At 44.6% G+C, this 17,004-nt stretch overlaps 1 protein-coding gene across 1 annotated transcript in view; it reads right to left on the bottom strand.

The window, feature by feature from the left end:
• Positions 1 to 13,972, bottom strand: part of TSGA10 (testis specific 10) — a 75,681-nt gene extending 61,709 nt beyond the window's left edge. Inside the window, exons 1-4 of the mRNA XM_073664881.1 lie at positions 13,750 to 13,972; positions 9,470 to 9,685; positions 3,711 to 3,776; positions 3,473 to 3,623 (exon numbers count right to left, since the gene is read on the bottom strand). Coding sequence (XP_073520982.1) covers positions 3,473 to 3,623; positions 3,711 to 3,776; positions 9,470 to 9,685; positions 13,750 to 13,803 — 487 coding nt within the window. The 5' untranslated portion in view covers positions 13,804 to 13,972. The remainder of the gene's footprint in view (positions 1 to 3,472; positions 3,624 to 3,710; positions 3,777 to 9,469; positions 9,686 to 13,749) is intronic.
• Positions 13,973 to 17,004: the final 3,032 nt, after the last annotated feature.

The raw sequence follows: 17,004 nt of genomic DNA, 5'->3' as shown, positions 1-17,004 counted from the left end.
GGCATTACTGGTGGCCTACCCTGCACAAGGACGTAATAGATTTTGTTTCTGCCTGTGTGTCCTGCGCCCGCAACAAAGTTCCGAGACACCTGCCAGCCGGCCGCCTCCTTCCTCTTCCTGTACCTGCTGCCCCATGGACTTTATAACGGACCTCCCTGTCTCTGCCGATTGTACGGTCATTTGGGTGGTCGCTGACCGCTTTTCTAAGATGGCTCACTTCGTTCCCCTGCCGGGTCTCCCGTCTGCATCCGAGTTGGTTAAAGACTTTATACATCATATTTTCCGTCTTCATGGTCTTCCTCTCCACATTGTATCCGACCGAGGTGTTCAGTTCACCTCTCGCTTTTGGCGAGCCATGTGTAAATTGCTGGGAGTCACCTTGGACTTTTCTTCTGCTTATCACCCACAGTCCAACGGTCAAGTAGAACGGATCAACCAAAATTTAACCAGTTACCTCCGGCACTTTATTAATGCTCACCATTCCGACTGGGTGGATCTTTTACCGTGGGCCGAATTTTCCTACAATAATTACGAGAGCGAATCTTCCTCCAAATCCCCGTTTTTTGTAGTCTACGGTCAACATCCTCGGATCCCGTTTCCCGTCTCCACCTCGGTGGACAACCCGGCTGCGGAATCTTCTGTTAGCGAATTTTCCTCCATTTGGGAGAGTACCAGATCCGCACTTCTTCAGTCTTCCGAGCGGATGAAAAAACAGGCTGACAAAAGACGTCTGGATCCACCGCAATTCCGTCCTGGAGATAAAGTCTGGCTCTCGTCCAAATATGTCCGGCTCAAGATTCCTTCTTACAAGTTAGGGCCTCGGTTCATCGGCCCACTGGAAGTTATCATGCAAATCAACCCGGTGGCCTATAAATTGAAACTCCCGGCCAACTTGCGGATCCCTAACTCCTTCCATGTATCTCTACTCGAACCCGTGGTACTTAACTCTTTTTCCAAGTCTACAGTTACGCCTCCTGCTCCGGTTTCCACTGAAGACGAGTTTGAGGTAGAGAACATTCTAGCCACCAAAAGGGTAAGAGGAAAGACCTTTTTTCTAGTGGATTGGAAAGGGTTTGGTCCTGAGGAGAGAACATGGGAGCCCCGGGAGAACATCCATGCCCCTCTCATCCTTGATAAATTTCTCTCTGGCCCAAAAAAGGGGGGGCCTAAAGTGGGGGGTACTGTAGCGTCGGCGTCCCTGCCTCCTGCTAGGCAGGGACGCCGTTCCCCTCACCTCTCCGCTCCGTGCCCGGCGTCTTCCTCCCGCCCTGCTGGCAGCGCGCGCTGCTTCCCGGTCACTGTGCTTAGGGCGCGCACGCGCTCCCTCTCTCTTAAAGGGGCCGCGCGCGCCGTCCTAAGGAGTCCCCGGCCAATGGCCGGAGGACCTCACCATATATAAGGCACCTCCTCCAAAATAGAGGTGCCTGAGCAATGTTGTTGCAAAGCCTATCAACTCTGCTTCAGCCCTCAGGTTCCGTTACCAGATACCTGCCAGATTCCTGCTTGATACCTGCCTGATACCTGTCTATCTGCTTGCATTCTTGCGGTCCGACAGTCTGCCTACCAGCACCTGCCAGTCTGTCTATGGATCAGTCTGCCCGCTCACCTGGGAGCGCCCACCTGCTACCTGCCTGCTAGCCTACCTGGAGGCTGCCGTCACTGGCTGTGACCACCTGCCTGTCCAGAGACTCTTGCCCGCTCACCTGGGAGCGCCCACCTGCTACCTGCCTGCTAGCCTACCTGGAGGCTCTGCCGTCACTTGCTGTGACCACCTGCCTGTCCAGAGACTCTTGCCCGCTCACCTGGGAGCGCTCACCTGCTACCCGCCTGCTAGCCTACCTGGAGGCTTAGCCGTCACTGGCTGTGACCACCTGCCTGTCCAGAGACTCTTGCCCGCTCACCTAGGAGCGCCCACCTGTTACCTGCCTGCTAGCCTACCTGGAGGCTCTGCCGTCACTTGCTGTGACCACCTGCCTGTCCAGAGACTCTTGCACGCTCACCTGGGAGCGCTCACCTGCTACCCGCCTGCTAGCCTACCTGGAGGCTTAGCCATCACTTGCTGTGACCACCTGCCTGTCCAGAGACTCTTGCCCACTCACCTGGGAGCGCCCACCTGCTACCTGCCTGCTAGCCTACCTGGAGGCTCTGCTGTCACTTGCCGTGACCTCCCGCCTGTCAAGAGACTGTTCCCGTCACTTGCCGTGTCCGTTCTGTCCTTCTACCCTGAGACTGTTCTTGTCACCTGCCGTGTCTACCTTCCCGCCTTCCCTGGGAGCCACCTGCCTCCTTACAAAGACTGCCCCTTTGTATAATAGCTCAGAGGTTCCACCTCCCAGACCCGTTACAACACTGTTGTACCCTCGGACTGCAGGGCAGCTTGAACTTGTTTGGATGTTAGTCGAGGTTCTTTATCCACCATCCGCACAATCTTGCGTTGAAATCTCTCGTCAATTTTTCTTTTCCGTCCACATCTAGGGAGGTTAGCCACAGTGCCATGGGCTTTAAACTTCTTGATGACACTGTGCACGGAAGACACAGGAACATTCAGGTCTTTGGAGATGGACTTGTAGCCTTGAGATTGCTCATGCTTCCTCACAATTTGGTTTCTCAAGTCCTCAGACAGTTCTTTGGTCTTCTTTCTTTTCTCCATGCTCAATGTGGTACACACAAGGACACAGGACAGAGGTTGAGTAAACTTTAATCCATGTTAACTGGCTGCAAGTGTGATTTAGCTATTGCCAACACCTGTTAGGTGCCACAGGTAAGTTACAGGTGTTGTTAATTACACGAATTAGAGAAGCATCACATGATTTTTCAAACAGTGCCAATACTTTTGTCCACCCCCTTTTTTAGGTTTGGTGTGGAATTATATCCAATTTGGCTTTAGGACAATTCTTTTTGTGTTTTTTCATTGAAGACAAATTAAATGAAGATAATAATACCAAAGAATTTGTGATTGCAATCATGTTCAGGAAGAAACTGATTATTATCTGACAGAATTGCAGGGGTGCTAATACTTTTGTCCACCACTGTATAAGTATAATGTATTAAATTATTTTTTCATTTATTTTAACTAATAATTAATTTTAATTATCTTATTTTTTTTTAATTAGATACAGTACAACAGGAAAGAAGGGTTTTGTTTATTTCACGTGTTATTCCATCTGCCTTTTTCAAAAGAACACAGTACTTGTGTTTCCCCTATAGAAGAAATTGAAAAACGTAACCTATGGTGTTTTTGTGATTTTTCACGATAGTCAAGCCTCAATGGGTCATAACTTTCTTTCCTTCATGAGATCTTCTAAAAATCAAAACCGTCACCCAATAATTGCATAAACATAGAATACAATACGTTCTTATTAATGATATATCCCTGTTTACGCTGACACCCTGTCAGTAAAATCCAAAAACAAAAGTACGAGTGTTGATCTGAGTATTGAAATCAAAAACTTCAGTGTCATGGCAGAAATACCGGCTTTCTCAAGTTTTTCAAGTTTCTTGCTAAGTCTGTTGTTGTCTTCTTGCAGTTGGTCTAAAAGGAGATTTACAACTCTGGTCTCCTGCTTTTTCTCCTCCAGTTCAGATGCCGCTTTTTCTATTTGTTCTTTGGCAATGTTAGAATCCTAAAACGAAAAAAAAAAGCATACTCTTCATACACATACATGATGCCAATTATGACATTCATATATGAATGACTCATTTTTACTCACTGATTTTAGATTTTTCACTGTAACCCCCAAGTTATCAATGGTTTTCTGTTGAAGTCTTACTTCATTCTGAAAGAACAAAATATAAAGTGAGTGACATATTAATGATCTTAAATAATTCTCCATCATAAATGTCAATGAAACTTCTCTGAAACATCTCACTATAATCATTATAGGCAACTGGTTCCTATGGGGACCTGTCCCCACGGTGTCTTTACTGTACTGGTGCTCCAACCTGTCGCTTCAGAATGAGCCTCATTACCCTTGGTCCCTAAAATAAAGCACAATCATTAAAGGGTGTTCCAGTCTACTGAGATGATCATCTATCCATGGAATAGAGATTGACATGGGTCTCAAATCTAGGACCCTCACTGATCACCAAAAAGGGAGAATTACTGGAAGGGCTCATTCATATATCCATGGCAATCGGTCCAAGCACAGCTCGCTAAAGCACGGACTGGCCGTGGCTCTCCCGACCTGAGCGTGACAGCTTCATATACTTCTATGAGATTCCCATACTTGGGTTGGGAGACTGGCAGCCAGTCCGTTCATGGCGGTCCAATATCAGACTAAATTCCATGGGCGCATGAACCCCGAGGTCCACTTTTTACCCTGGTTCTCTACTTTCTAGTCCTGTTGCTCCAATCAAAATCTATGGGCCTGACAAAGATAGCCAAGATGATCTAAAATGTATCACTTCTCCAGTGTAAAGGTGTCATTATATACCCTTTAATTTATTTGTTTCTTCCAGGGCTGTGGAGCCGGTCAGCCAAACCACTGACTCCGACTCCTCAATTTCCCTGACTTCCGACTCCACAGCACTGCCTCACTACTCAGCATGTACATAAAGTGCAGCACAGATTCATCTCACTGCCTCACTGCTGAGCATGTACATAAAGTGCAGCACAGATTCATCTCACTGCCTCACTACTCAGCATGTACATAAAGTGCAGCACAGATTCATCTCACTGCCTCACTACTGAGCATGTACATAAAGTGCAGCACAGATTCATCTCACTGCCTCACTACTCAGCATGTACATAAAGTGCAGCACAGATTCATCTCACTGCCTCACTACTGAGCATGTACATAAAGTGCAGCACAGATTCATCTCACTGCCTCACTACTCAGCATGTACATAAAGTGCAGCACAGATTCATCTCACTGCCTCACTACTGAGCATGTACATAAAGTGCAGCACAGATTCATCTCACTGCCTCACTACTGAGCATGTACATAAAGTGCAGCACAGATTCATCTCACTGCCTCACTACTGAGCATGTACATAAAGTGCAGCACAGATTCATCTCACTGCCTCACTGCTGAGCATGTACATAAAGTGCAGCACAGATTCATCTCACTGCCTCACTACTGAGCATGTACATAAAGTGCAGCACAGATTCATCTCACTGCCTCACTACTGAGCGTGTACATAAAGTGCAGCACAGATTCATCTCACTGCCTCACTACTGAGCGTGTACATAAAGTGCAGCACAGATTCATCTCACTGCCTCACTGCTGAGCATGTACATAAAGTGCAGCACAGATTCATCTCACTACTGAGCATGTACATAAAGTGCAGCACAGATTCATCTCACTGCCTCACTGCTGAGCATGTACATAAAGTGCAGCACAGATTCATCTCACTACTGAGCGTGTACATAAAGTGCAGCACAGATTCATCTCACTTCCTCACTGCTGAGCATGTACATAAAGTGCAGCACAGATTCATCTCACTGCTTCACTACTGAGTGTGTACATAAAGTGCAGCACAGATTCATCTCACTGCCTCACTACTGAGCATGTACATAAAGTGCAGCACAGATTCATCTCACTGCCTCACTGCTGAGCATGTACATAAAGTGCAGCACAGATTCATCTCACAGCCTCACTGCTGAGCATGTACATAAAGTGCAGCACAGATTCATCTCACAGCCTCACTGCTGAGCATGTACATAAAGTGCAGCACAGATTCATCTCACTGCCTCACTGCTGAGCATGTACATAAAGTGCAGCACAGATTCATCTCACTGCCTCACTGCTGAGCATGTACATAAAGTGCAGCACAGATTCATCTCACAGCCTCACTGCTGAGCATGTACATAAAGTGCAGCACAGATTCATCTCACTGCCTCACTACTCAGCATGTACATAAAGTCCAGCACAGATCAACTAAACTAAATATAATTTTTTTAATCAACTAAACTCAACTAAAAGCCGAGATCCTTTCATCAGGAACAGAACAGACATTTATAGGACATTTCATAACTTTCTCAAATTCTTATGAAAACATTTACAGCACACCCTGCATTGTACTAATGAACCCAATTTATTATATATTTTAGGAGTAGGTCCGTTTTATACCGACTCCACCAAAATGGACACCGACTCCATGACTCCCACTCTGACTCCACAGCCCTGGTTTCTTCTTACTTATCCATTCCCCACCAATCCCTAGTGTTCTTATGTACTTTCCATTTCATCTACCATCTCCTCCCACACAGCTTCCAAACCGGCTGAATGGATCTTTTTATTGCTTTAATATATATATTGCACCATAATTTTATATTTTGTTCTTTTGTTATTTTTCTTCTCTTTCTCCAAAAGCCATAACTGTTTTATTTTTGCATCACCATAGCTGTGGTAGGCTTATTTTTTGCAGAACTAGCTGTCGTTTTGAACTTCCCCATTCACTTTACCATATAATTTACTGAAAAACAGAAATAAAATTCCAAATGGAGTAAAATTTTGGGTTTTGATTTTATGGTGTTCATTGTGAAGCAAAAATTACCTGGAAACATGATTCTTAAGGTCAGAGCAATTACAGTGTTGTCAAACTTATAGTTTTTTTAATATAATTTAGAGGTTAAAGAAAATTCACTTTTTGAGACCTGTAGCTTTTTTACTTTTTCATTGATGAGTTGTGTGCGGAGTTATTTATTTGGTAGTGGCAAGCTGTGGGTTTTTTTCTGTATCATTTTGGGCTCCATATGCCATTTTGATCTCTTTTTAATAATTTTTTCTTTGTTTGGAGGTGCGAGGACTGAAAAAAATCAATTCTGTCTTTTCAGTTCTTTTTTTCTATATTATGCCTTGGCACATGGGCACCCCAGGATCATATCAGAGAGGGTAAGGAGCAAAGGCGCGATAGGCTCCGGAACACTTAGGAACCACTAAGTGCTATTCAGTGAGAGCAGCATCTAAACAGCTACTCATCAGCAATCAGAGAGCTAACACACCCGGAACCTGCTCTGTATGGAGTGGGCTCAGCTCCTGAGCCCGCTCCATACACCTATACATCAGTGTACAGAAAGGGGTTCATCATGCCCCAGGAGGCCCCCTACTATGCCTACCAATCATTCCAATCTAGCATACATGAAACGTCATGCCTATATAGACAGGTATTTTACTATTCCATAGTAGTGCCTTTATAAAATGCAACTGACTTCCAAATGCATGCTTAAATAAACCTGATGGTATTCACAAACAGAAAATCACCGAGAGCCGGACAGTGGCAGGAGCTTAGATTCTGGTGTAGGATATTGGCCGGATAGACTACTATGTCACAATGGAGCATTGAGTCACAATTATTAGAATGCTATTTAAACAAATCACATTCTATCAGCAAAACATTAGCATGATACAACACTTCTGTTTTGGCAGAATTATCTCTACACTATGTGCACCTTCATTTTTGTTCTGTTTAAGATCAATTCAAAAGCATACTATAGGGTACATAGTGTCCGTCATGGCGAGTCTGTCCCTGTATCGCTGTAGGTCACAGCATCAAAGGCTTAGCTAACCATCCATACAGTATATACTTTCAAAAATGTGGTAATAGCTGAAACATACTGTATGTATAAATGACCAATACAGAAGCAATTATCACCTAAAGCTCTGTTCACACACTGTTTTTTTTTTCTTCCCTTGAAGTTATAAATATGATGTATTCCCCAACTTAGGCTGCAACATATGTCACTGAAAATAAATAACACATAGCTTTTTTTTTTTACTATATATCACTTTAAAGAATACATTGTCCATATGGTAAAAAGGGTGAGCTGATGCATACACTCAATAGCCATTCTTATAGCATACACTAAGTTTATATGGACTTATGGATATATTCAGCATCTGTGCGGAAGCTTTCCTGGCACATATGCCTATTGCAATTAACACAATCTCATTCACACGTCCATGTTGCATGTGCGTGTTGTATCCATGTTTTTCTCTCATACAACACATATCGGTTAGAATCTATGGGGCTGTTCACATGTCCGTGTTTTTTCAAGGACCGTGCGGCAGTGCAGATGAAAAGTGCCAATGGGTCCGTGAAAAACACGCACAGCTCGCGGATGGCATACAGATGTCTGCTGTCCCTGGTTGACACTGCAAAGGATAGGAGCTGTAATTTATTTGGCCATATGTGAAAAGCACTATTGAAACACTGATGGTAAAAACTGACACACAGAAGAAACCTGATGATACTCAGATCCAACATTGATGGCACAGGCACCATTTTTTGGTGTACGCAAAAAACACTGATGTCTGAATGAGGCCTATGAAAGGGATTAATGTGGCCTGGCTGTTGGCAAATTACGTTTTCCTTTCTCTGCCATCAGCACAAATCCAGGCAAGCTTTGGACTATAGCTTGGAGTCATATAATAGCCTAACAACTAAACTCTTGCAAAGGTGTTGTCATAAATTTCTTTCTTCAATCACACAAAACATAATTTATCAGATGTATGCAGCATTTTTTACTCTAAAATACTGCAACGTTTCAGGGAAAACATACTTTGAAAAGATAGCTGGGGACTGTGTGTTTAGGAAGGCTAGTCCGAGGCAAGATACTGGCGGCTTCTCCCCACCTCGATCCCCTATTGATAAAGCCAGTTCGAGAAAAAGATCACAGCATGCCCAAGTGTTATCTGGCATCCAGATCGCACTCGGCCATGCAAGTCATTGAGAGTGTGGAAAACATTGGACTGCACTCAGATGACATCTGAGTACAGTCCAATTTCCATGGACTGAGAGAATGGAGAAGATGGAGACATTTTTTTTCTCTATCTTCACCACATCCGGTGAGAATCGGATCACACTATGATCAAAGTCTCGGAAGAGAGAATTAAAGCCGTCTGCGCCTGCCTTAGATGTCAGCTTAATGTGCTGGTGTCACATGGTCACTAGCTCGGCCCCACCAGCAGAGTCATTTCTGCTACCAGAGGAGCCACAACAAGTATCTAACTGCAATATCTGAACTTGGGTGTTTAACCTAAATATTTCAATTGAAAAATGTTTTATAATCTAAAAGAGAAATCATTTTTAATTATTAGACAACCTCTTTAATAGAGTTCTCACACAATTCTCCCCTAGCATCCAGTCTGTATCAGATTACTCATATCACAATTACCAGTAAGGTGTCAAATGCTAAAATTCAGATAGTCTGTACCTTAGACGCAGATGGTCTCGGCTGTATTCGGAATTAACATAGCAATTAATAGAGAAAGCTGGTGCATGTGTGACCACATCCCCACTCACTGCTGGTCGCACATTAGCTGGAGGATCAAGGGAATCCTTGTTCTGGAGACAGATGTGGGTCCAGAGGTGGGACCAGCATCTGTCAGACACATAGGCATATCCTATGGTTTATGGGATGTAATAGAGGTGTGATGGAGATGGGATACAGTACAGACACTTGTGTGTCTTTGTGCCATGTTACCACCACAATGGTGGAACACTAAACATTCATTAAAGCGAATACCTTTGCTTGTTCTAGTTCCTGCTCAGCAATATTCAGAGCGTGTTCCTTCTCTTTCTCAAGTTGCTCTGCTAGCTTGTCTATCTCTGTGAGTTCTTTGCAGAGCTGCTCATTTTTTCGAGCCAAGATATCAACTTCATTGCTCGCGGCCTCTTTATTTTCTGTAAGGTGTACAATGTGCTGTTCTAGGGTCCGATTTGTAGACTGCAGTTCATCAATCTAGTGGGTAATGCAATAAATTAGTACATACTTTCAGTTCACAATGGGAATATCTTTAAGAAAGCATTTAAAGGTTAATTACGTACAATACATATAGACATTGCGGAAGATGTATAAAGACCGGTGCAAGGGGAAAAGTAAGCAGATAGCCATAGCAAACAGTCACTTTGCTCCATTCATTTTCCAATCCGCTTTAGAAAAATGAAAGTGGATTGGTTGGTGCAGTAGCAGTGGGATTACCTTGCTCCCTTGTACACCTCTTCCTCTCTATTGGAAGCATACAGCCAGATTTAACACTGAACATTGTATGATTGGCCTAAGGGCTTGCTCTCACTTGCGATTAAATCGGACAAATGCAATCCGATAAAAAAATCGGATTGCATTCGGACCAATTTAATCCCATAAGTGTGTGCTCAGTGGCTTTTTTTTTCCAGCGACGATCGGATTGCGATCAGGCTGGAAAAAAATTGCAGCATGCTGCATTCGGATCGCACGCACCCATATCAGCCTATGGGTGCATGTGAAACATCGCACTGCACTCGGATATCACCTGAGTGCAGTGCGATACCCGCCGACGCCATCCACACAGGAGATGGAGAAATTACTTTCTCTGTCTTCTCCACAGCTATGCTGTGATTCTCTCATGTGAGAGGATCAGAGCACTGACACTCGGCTCACGCTCACAGCAGAGCAGGAGCCGAATGTCATTAGCATATCGTATCCGATGCCATACGCTAGTGGGACCCCGGCCTAATGCAGAATAGTACCTATGACGCCGTGCGTGTGTGTGAATACCCGGAGCCGGGCCTCTGTGCGACGCTGGGGTTTGTAGTCTCCGTGGCGGCGACCCGGTCCCGTGGCTCAGGGCGGTCAAACCAATGGCGGATCTGTCTCTTTGGTTCTGTAATGCTTAAATGTCCGACTACGCCACCCATGGATTGCGGTCACTGAGAACCGCCGCTGCGGGCAGACCGCTGAGGCTGATGTTGTGTGTGCAGCAGGAGGTAGTATAACTCCCCACAGGAGGAGTATAGCCTCAGGGCAGTGAGTGCAGATGGTGGGGGTGATGGTGCGCGGGAGCAACAGTAATGACTCAGAGTCCAGTGATGCAGTCCAGTGTCTTTACTCACAGTTTTACACTCCAAGCCACTTCTGCAGGTGATGGCTGCCCTCGTCGTGCCGTGCTCACCAGGTGAGGGGCTCGGCCAACCCCCAGGTACCTTTGGAATGCTTTTCAGGACCCCCTTCGTGTGTCCTTTCTCTGGCTTGTCGTACCCCACAATTGACCATGTTTCTGTCCAGCTGCCTCGGGCCTTGGCGGGCAAACGTATGTTTCGTTTCCCTGGGTCCTATATGGTGCCTTCCTAACGGGTGTGGTGAGGGGCCGTAACACGTGCAATGCCACGGCCTCCAGTTACTAGCTGAGGGTAGTTGCTCTCCTCCACTAGATGAGGGATCCGGTTCCCTTTTCTTGGCCTGACCCCCCTACTCTGGTAGCGGCGGGCGTGCGGTGGCGGCTGGCCGGTCCGCACACCTAGGGTCCCTTCAGTCTTCTCCTAGAGCTTCCTCCATTCCTCTCCTTCTGTTTCCTCCCTCCAGGCTCAGGGCTTGAGACTTGGCCCGCCTGCGGAGCAGAGCCCATGCAGAGCCTCGGCTCCCAGCCTCCTTCTCTCTCTGCTCTCTCTCTTCTTCTCCCTGACTCTAAGATGGTGCCCACCATATATACTCCTCTATACAGTGCACCCGGGATCTACTCTCCCCACCCACACACTACCGGGTTCCCCCTTTCTAGGTGTTCCCTCCCCCCACTCCAGCCAGGGACAGGGACGGTTGTGCTCACACCCGGGAGTAGTGGTGTAGTGCATGTTGGGTGTTAGGGTCCTGAGCCATACTCCATCCTTACCTGGAAGTGAGATATCACACCTCTGGGTGAGATGCAATACCTCTGTAGCGACCGAACCCTCGGGGCGCTACACCTACGTTCATGTGGTCTGTTTTTTAATGAATGTAAATACCATAAAGACAGATTTTATAATAGTGTCAGAGATTTAGAGAGCCAAGAACACAAGAATTCACAATGGCTCCTGGCAAATAATACTTACAGTGCAAATTAACTATGCAGTATACAGCAATCAAATCTTCACAGCTGCCAAACTCTGCGAACTGAACACTGACTCAGCTCTGCTCAACTAGTGTAAAGCCTCATTCAGACGTCGGTGATGCATGGACGTCTGAATGAGGCTTTACAACTGTCCTTGAAAAGCGCTGCAGAAAAGATGACTTTGTCACTGGTTACTATGCTCTGCACACTGAAGATGAATGTGCATCAGCCAAGTGCTGCAACGTTATGATTTCACTACTGTGTTCTGAACACTGCAGTGGAGAGAACATAATGAGCAGCCTGACAATGTACTACTAATGCCAGGCTACCAACCTGTTCTCACCACTGGAAGCCCTGCTCTAATACAATGGTGAGGGCAAAACTGTGGTGGTGACTTCTTCCAGCAGTGAGAACAGTTTGGTTGCCTGGCATTAGTAGTACAATGCCAGGCTGCCACCATGTTCTCACCACCACTGCCCTACTGCTCAGAGCACCTGATACCACCACCACCCTGGTGCCAATATCTGGTGTCACTGCTTACTGCTGTAAGTAGTAAGTAAGTGACAGAGGGAAATTGCAGCTCAGTGCATAATGATGTGCTACTATAAAATAGCAACTGGCTCCCCCTCAGCTGTGACCTGTGCATGACAGGGGGTGTCCTCAATTAGGGTAACTGATGAATGGGACATCATTTCAGGTGAGATGACATCTTGTCCAAACGTCACCAGTCACCTGACCTCTGAGGCCATCGAAAGGCTGCAGCAGTCCGGTGACTGATGAATGGGGTATCATCCTTCTGACCACAATTTTGTCTATTACAGCAGGGGGCGCTGGAGCTGCCAGTGATTTAAGTAGTTAGTCATTTTCTAATATTGACCAATATTTCTTATTAAAGTAGTTCACTGTTCAAAAGGTAAAGCTGGTACTGGATAGCCGGAAATTAAAAAAGCGTGCTCACCCTTTTCTGTTTTTACTGCTATGGTCACTTATTATTAAAAATCAAATTAATTTGTTTTTCTAAATTATAACAGTTTTGCCTGTCCATGTGTTTTGGCACAGTTGTCCAGCAACAAAAAGGCTCATTAACAGATAAAAGTAGCTGTACCTTTTTGGATGATTAAAGAGTTTCTGAGAAGCTAATACTAAAGTGACCGCCAAGGTGCATCCTGTTGTTACTTTTGCAAAAAAATTGCTATTGTAATGCAATAAAAAATGTGAGCATCTCTGTAGGTAAAACATACATAATTACCCAGCTTTGGCATGTTTACGATGTGGGTGAAAATCCACTTTAAATCTGAAAAGAGTCAAAGACAAGCATGTATCTTTCCACAGGGCTCATACACTTACCAATGTGAAACAATAGGAGCTCAGGGGCACTGCTTCTTATGGCTCAATACTTCATGCTATTATAGATAAAAGTCTCGTGTGGATAGTAATTAAGGTTTTTGAAAACTTTACGGTGCCAAAATCAGTTCAAGTATCAAAGCCCAGTGTAGCTAGCAGAAAGCGACCCTAACTGACTTCACTGGCAAGCTTGTTTCCATGGTAACAAAGGACTCAGCCCTGCACAACAGGTGTCTCCTGTATAGGTGTAGACTTTCCTTACACTTTCAGCACATGTATTTCCACTGTCTGCACTTTTTTGGACTATATACAGTTTTTTTTTGTGATAAATAGTACCATTCATTTTAGTAAAAGTTAAACTATTACTTTAAGAAAAAAAAGTAATAGCTGAATATAAGGCCATGTTCACACGTTCAGTATTTGGTCAGTATTTTACATCAGTATTTGTAAGCCATAACCAGGAGTGGGTGATAAATGCAGAAGTGGTGACGTGTTTCTATTATACTTTTCCTCTGATTGTTCCATTACTGATTTCGACTTATAAATACTGATGTGAAATACTGACCAAATGCTGAAGGTGTGATGAATGCTGAACGTTATTCTGTAATGCAGTGAATACCTTTATCTGTAGCTCTGAGAGGCTCTTGGATCCAACGTGGTGTTTACCTGCCATGGCGAGATGATGTGCTCCAGCAAGTGGCAGCTCCTGTATCTGGATGTGTGAAGAGCAGAGCCTGCCCTCCTTCCTCTGCCCGCCTTCCTCTTCCAGTGTCCCCACTCCCGCACTTTTTCTCCCCTTCCCTCCTCAGTTCTCCTCTGTTGTCACAGTAGTGGCTACAGCAAACACATCTACAACATCCCCCACCCACAACAGCTCTATTCTTCCAAGCTTAGTCGCACCTTGATGCAGGCTCTGCATAGTTACCAGTCATTTTACTGACTGCGGCATTGCTGCCCCTCTGTGTACAGGGACACTTGCTGCTATTCTATACAATGTGTATAGTACCTCTATAAAAAATTCACAAAATATTGTATCCGTAATTGTGAAACAAATTCATAGGTGATGTGAACATATAAAAAATGCATTAAAAAAGTCAAATATTTTTATATAAAAAATAAAAAATCTAAGTACAAATTTATCTGATCTTATAATGAATTTCTAGTTTTGAGCTACTTTATATGTTATAGCAGAAAATTGCCTGAATAGGATTCCATTTGGACTAAAGGCCCCAATTCATCAAGCAGATGTCGCCAGAATTCTGTCGTGAAATTGGCTGAAATATCGCAAATTTTTAGTGCGCAAAAAATTGCCAACTTTTTTTATGCCAGTAACAGCCAGATCTGCCAATTTTTTTTTGAAAAGTGTGTAAGGCCATATTCTCACTATCAGTATTTGACATCAGTATTTGTAAACCAAAACCAGGAGTGAGTGATAAATACAGAAGTGGTGACGTGTTTTAAGTGGAACATGTAACTTTTTACTCTACAAAAGGCACAAAAAGTAAAGGACAGAATGAAGTGCATTCTTGAAAAATGTGTGCCATTTTGAAGGATTTGCAGCAAAAAAACCCAATGAATACTAATAGACAAAAAAAGAGAAAAGACTTAAAAAAAACGCAGAATCGGGCCCAAAATGTCACTTAATAAAACAAAAGCAAATGATAAATCCATGCATATATGCCTGCCCCCAATCCATGTATGTATGCTCCCCAATCCATGTATATATGCTGCGCCCAATCCATGTATGTATGCTGCCCCCAATCCATGTATGTATGCTTCCCCCAATTCTTGTATGTATGCTCCCCCAATCCATGTATGTATGCTGCCCCCAATCCCTGTATGTATGCTCCCCCAATCCATGTATGTATGCTCCCCCAATCCATGTATGTATGCCTGCCCCCAATCCCTGTATGTATGCCTGCCCCAATCCATGTATATATGCCTGCCCCCAGTCCATGTATATATGTGCTATGCCAGATGACCTGGCCTCCACAGTCACGAGACTTGAACCCAATCAAGATGGTTTGGGGTGTGCTGGACCCCAGAGTGAAGGCAAAAGGGCCAACAAGTGCTAAGCATCTCTGGGAACTCCTTCAAGATTGTTGGAAGACCATTTCCGGTGACTACCTCTTGAAGCTCATCAAGAGAATGCCAAGAGTGTGTAAAGCAGTCATCAAAGCAAAAGGTGGCTACTTTGAAGAACCTAGAATATAAGACATATTTTCAGTTGTTTCACACTTTTTTGTTAAGTATATAATTCCACATGGGTTAATTCATAGTTTTGATGCCTTCAGTGTGAATGTACAATTTTCATAGTCATGAAAATACAGAAAAATCTTTAAATGAGAAGGTGTGTCCAAACGTTTGGTCTGTACTGTATGCTGCCCCCAATCCATGTATGTATGCTGCCCTCAATCCATGTATGTATGCTGTCCCCAATCCATGTATATATGCTGTCCTCCCCCAATCCTTGTATATATGCTTCCCCAATCCATGTATGTATGCTGTCCTCCCCCAATCCTTGTATATATGCTGCCCCCAATCCATGTATATATGCTGCCCCCAATCCATGTATATATGCCTGCCTCCCCCAATCTTTGTATGTATGCTGCCCCCAATCCATGTATATATGCCTGCCTCCCCAATCTTTGTATGTATGCTGCCCCCAATCCATGTATATATGCCTGCCTCCCCCAATCCTTGTATGTATGCTGCCCCCAATCCATGTATATATGCTGCCCCCAATCCTTGTATGTATGCTGCCCCCAATCCATGTATATATGCTGCCCCCAATCCATGTATGAATGCTCCCCAGTCCATGTATGTATGCTGCCCCCAATCCTTGTATGTATGCTCCCCTATCCATGTATGTATGCCTGCCCCCAATCCGTGCATATATGCCTGCCCCCAATCCATGTATGTATGCTCCCCAATCCATGTATATATGCTGCGCCCAATCCATGTATGTATGCTGCCCCCAATCCATGTATGTATGCTTCCCCCAATTCTTGTATGTATGCTCCCCCAATCCATGTATGTATGCTCCCCCAATCCATGTATGTATGCCTGCCCCCAATCCCTGTATGTATGCCTGCCCCAATCCATGTATATATGCCTGCCCCCAATCCATGTATATATGCTGCCCCCAATCTATGTATGTATGCTGCCCCCAATCCATGTATGTATGCTGTGTTAGAACCCTCCTGTTTGTTTTTTCCCATCTTGTGTTTTGCGGTCACGTGACCATCGGTCACTTTTTTTATTCCAGCTCAGCCTTTTTGGATGTGCTGGACTTCAGTGTTTATCTTTTGTTTTGTGCAACAACTTACTCTGTTCAGGAGGTGTCCCATTTTTGTTCCAGTCCTTAGTTATTTTAGGGACCCCTTCCCTTTATTCTATAGGTCTTTGTTCAGACTAGCCTAGGACTAAGGCGGGTCTGTTCGCTAGGAACAGGCAGCCTGCTGCATCGTAGGGATTCAGCTTAGTCTTACTGTAAGGAAAGCTTTCCCCTTCTTTCCTTAGTTCTTGTTTGCAGATCATAACAGTAAGTCCAATCCCCCCCCAAAAAATTAAGGAAATATTAATACGGGGATCAGTATGGCTTCCGTCCAGGATTTGGCTCAACGCTTGCAGGGGTTGACTCTGGAGATGGCCGAGCTCCAGCAACAAGTGAGTAGCTGTTCCGGAGCGCATTTTATGAAACCCAAGGTAGGACTGCCGGATGTTTTTTATGGTAAACAGCAAGATTTTTTTCCTTTAAAAATGCTTGTTTGTTATATTTTTGTTTGAGACCAAGGTACTCTGGGAATGAATCACAGCGCATTGGTTTTATTATGTCACTTTTGCGCAATGAACCACAAGGGTGGGCCTTTTC

Source organism: Phyllobates terribilis, unplaced genomic scaffold (genome assembly GCF_046119375.1).
Source record: "Phyllobates terribilis strain yellow unplaced genomic scaffold, ASM4611937v1 Scaffold_2__4_contigs__length_985480577, whole genome shotgun sequence".
Classification (NCBI taxonomy): domain Eukaryota; kingdom Metazoa; phylum Chordata; class Amphibia; order Anura; family Dendrobatidae; genus Phyllobates; species Phyllobates terribilis.
This window is presented reverse-complemented; position numbering and strand designations above follow the sequence as displayed.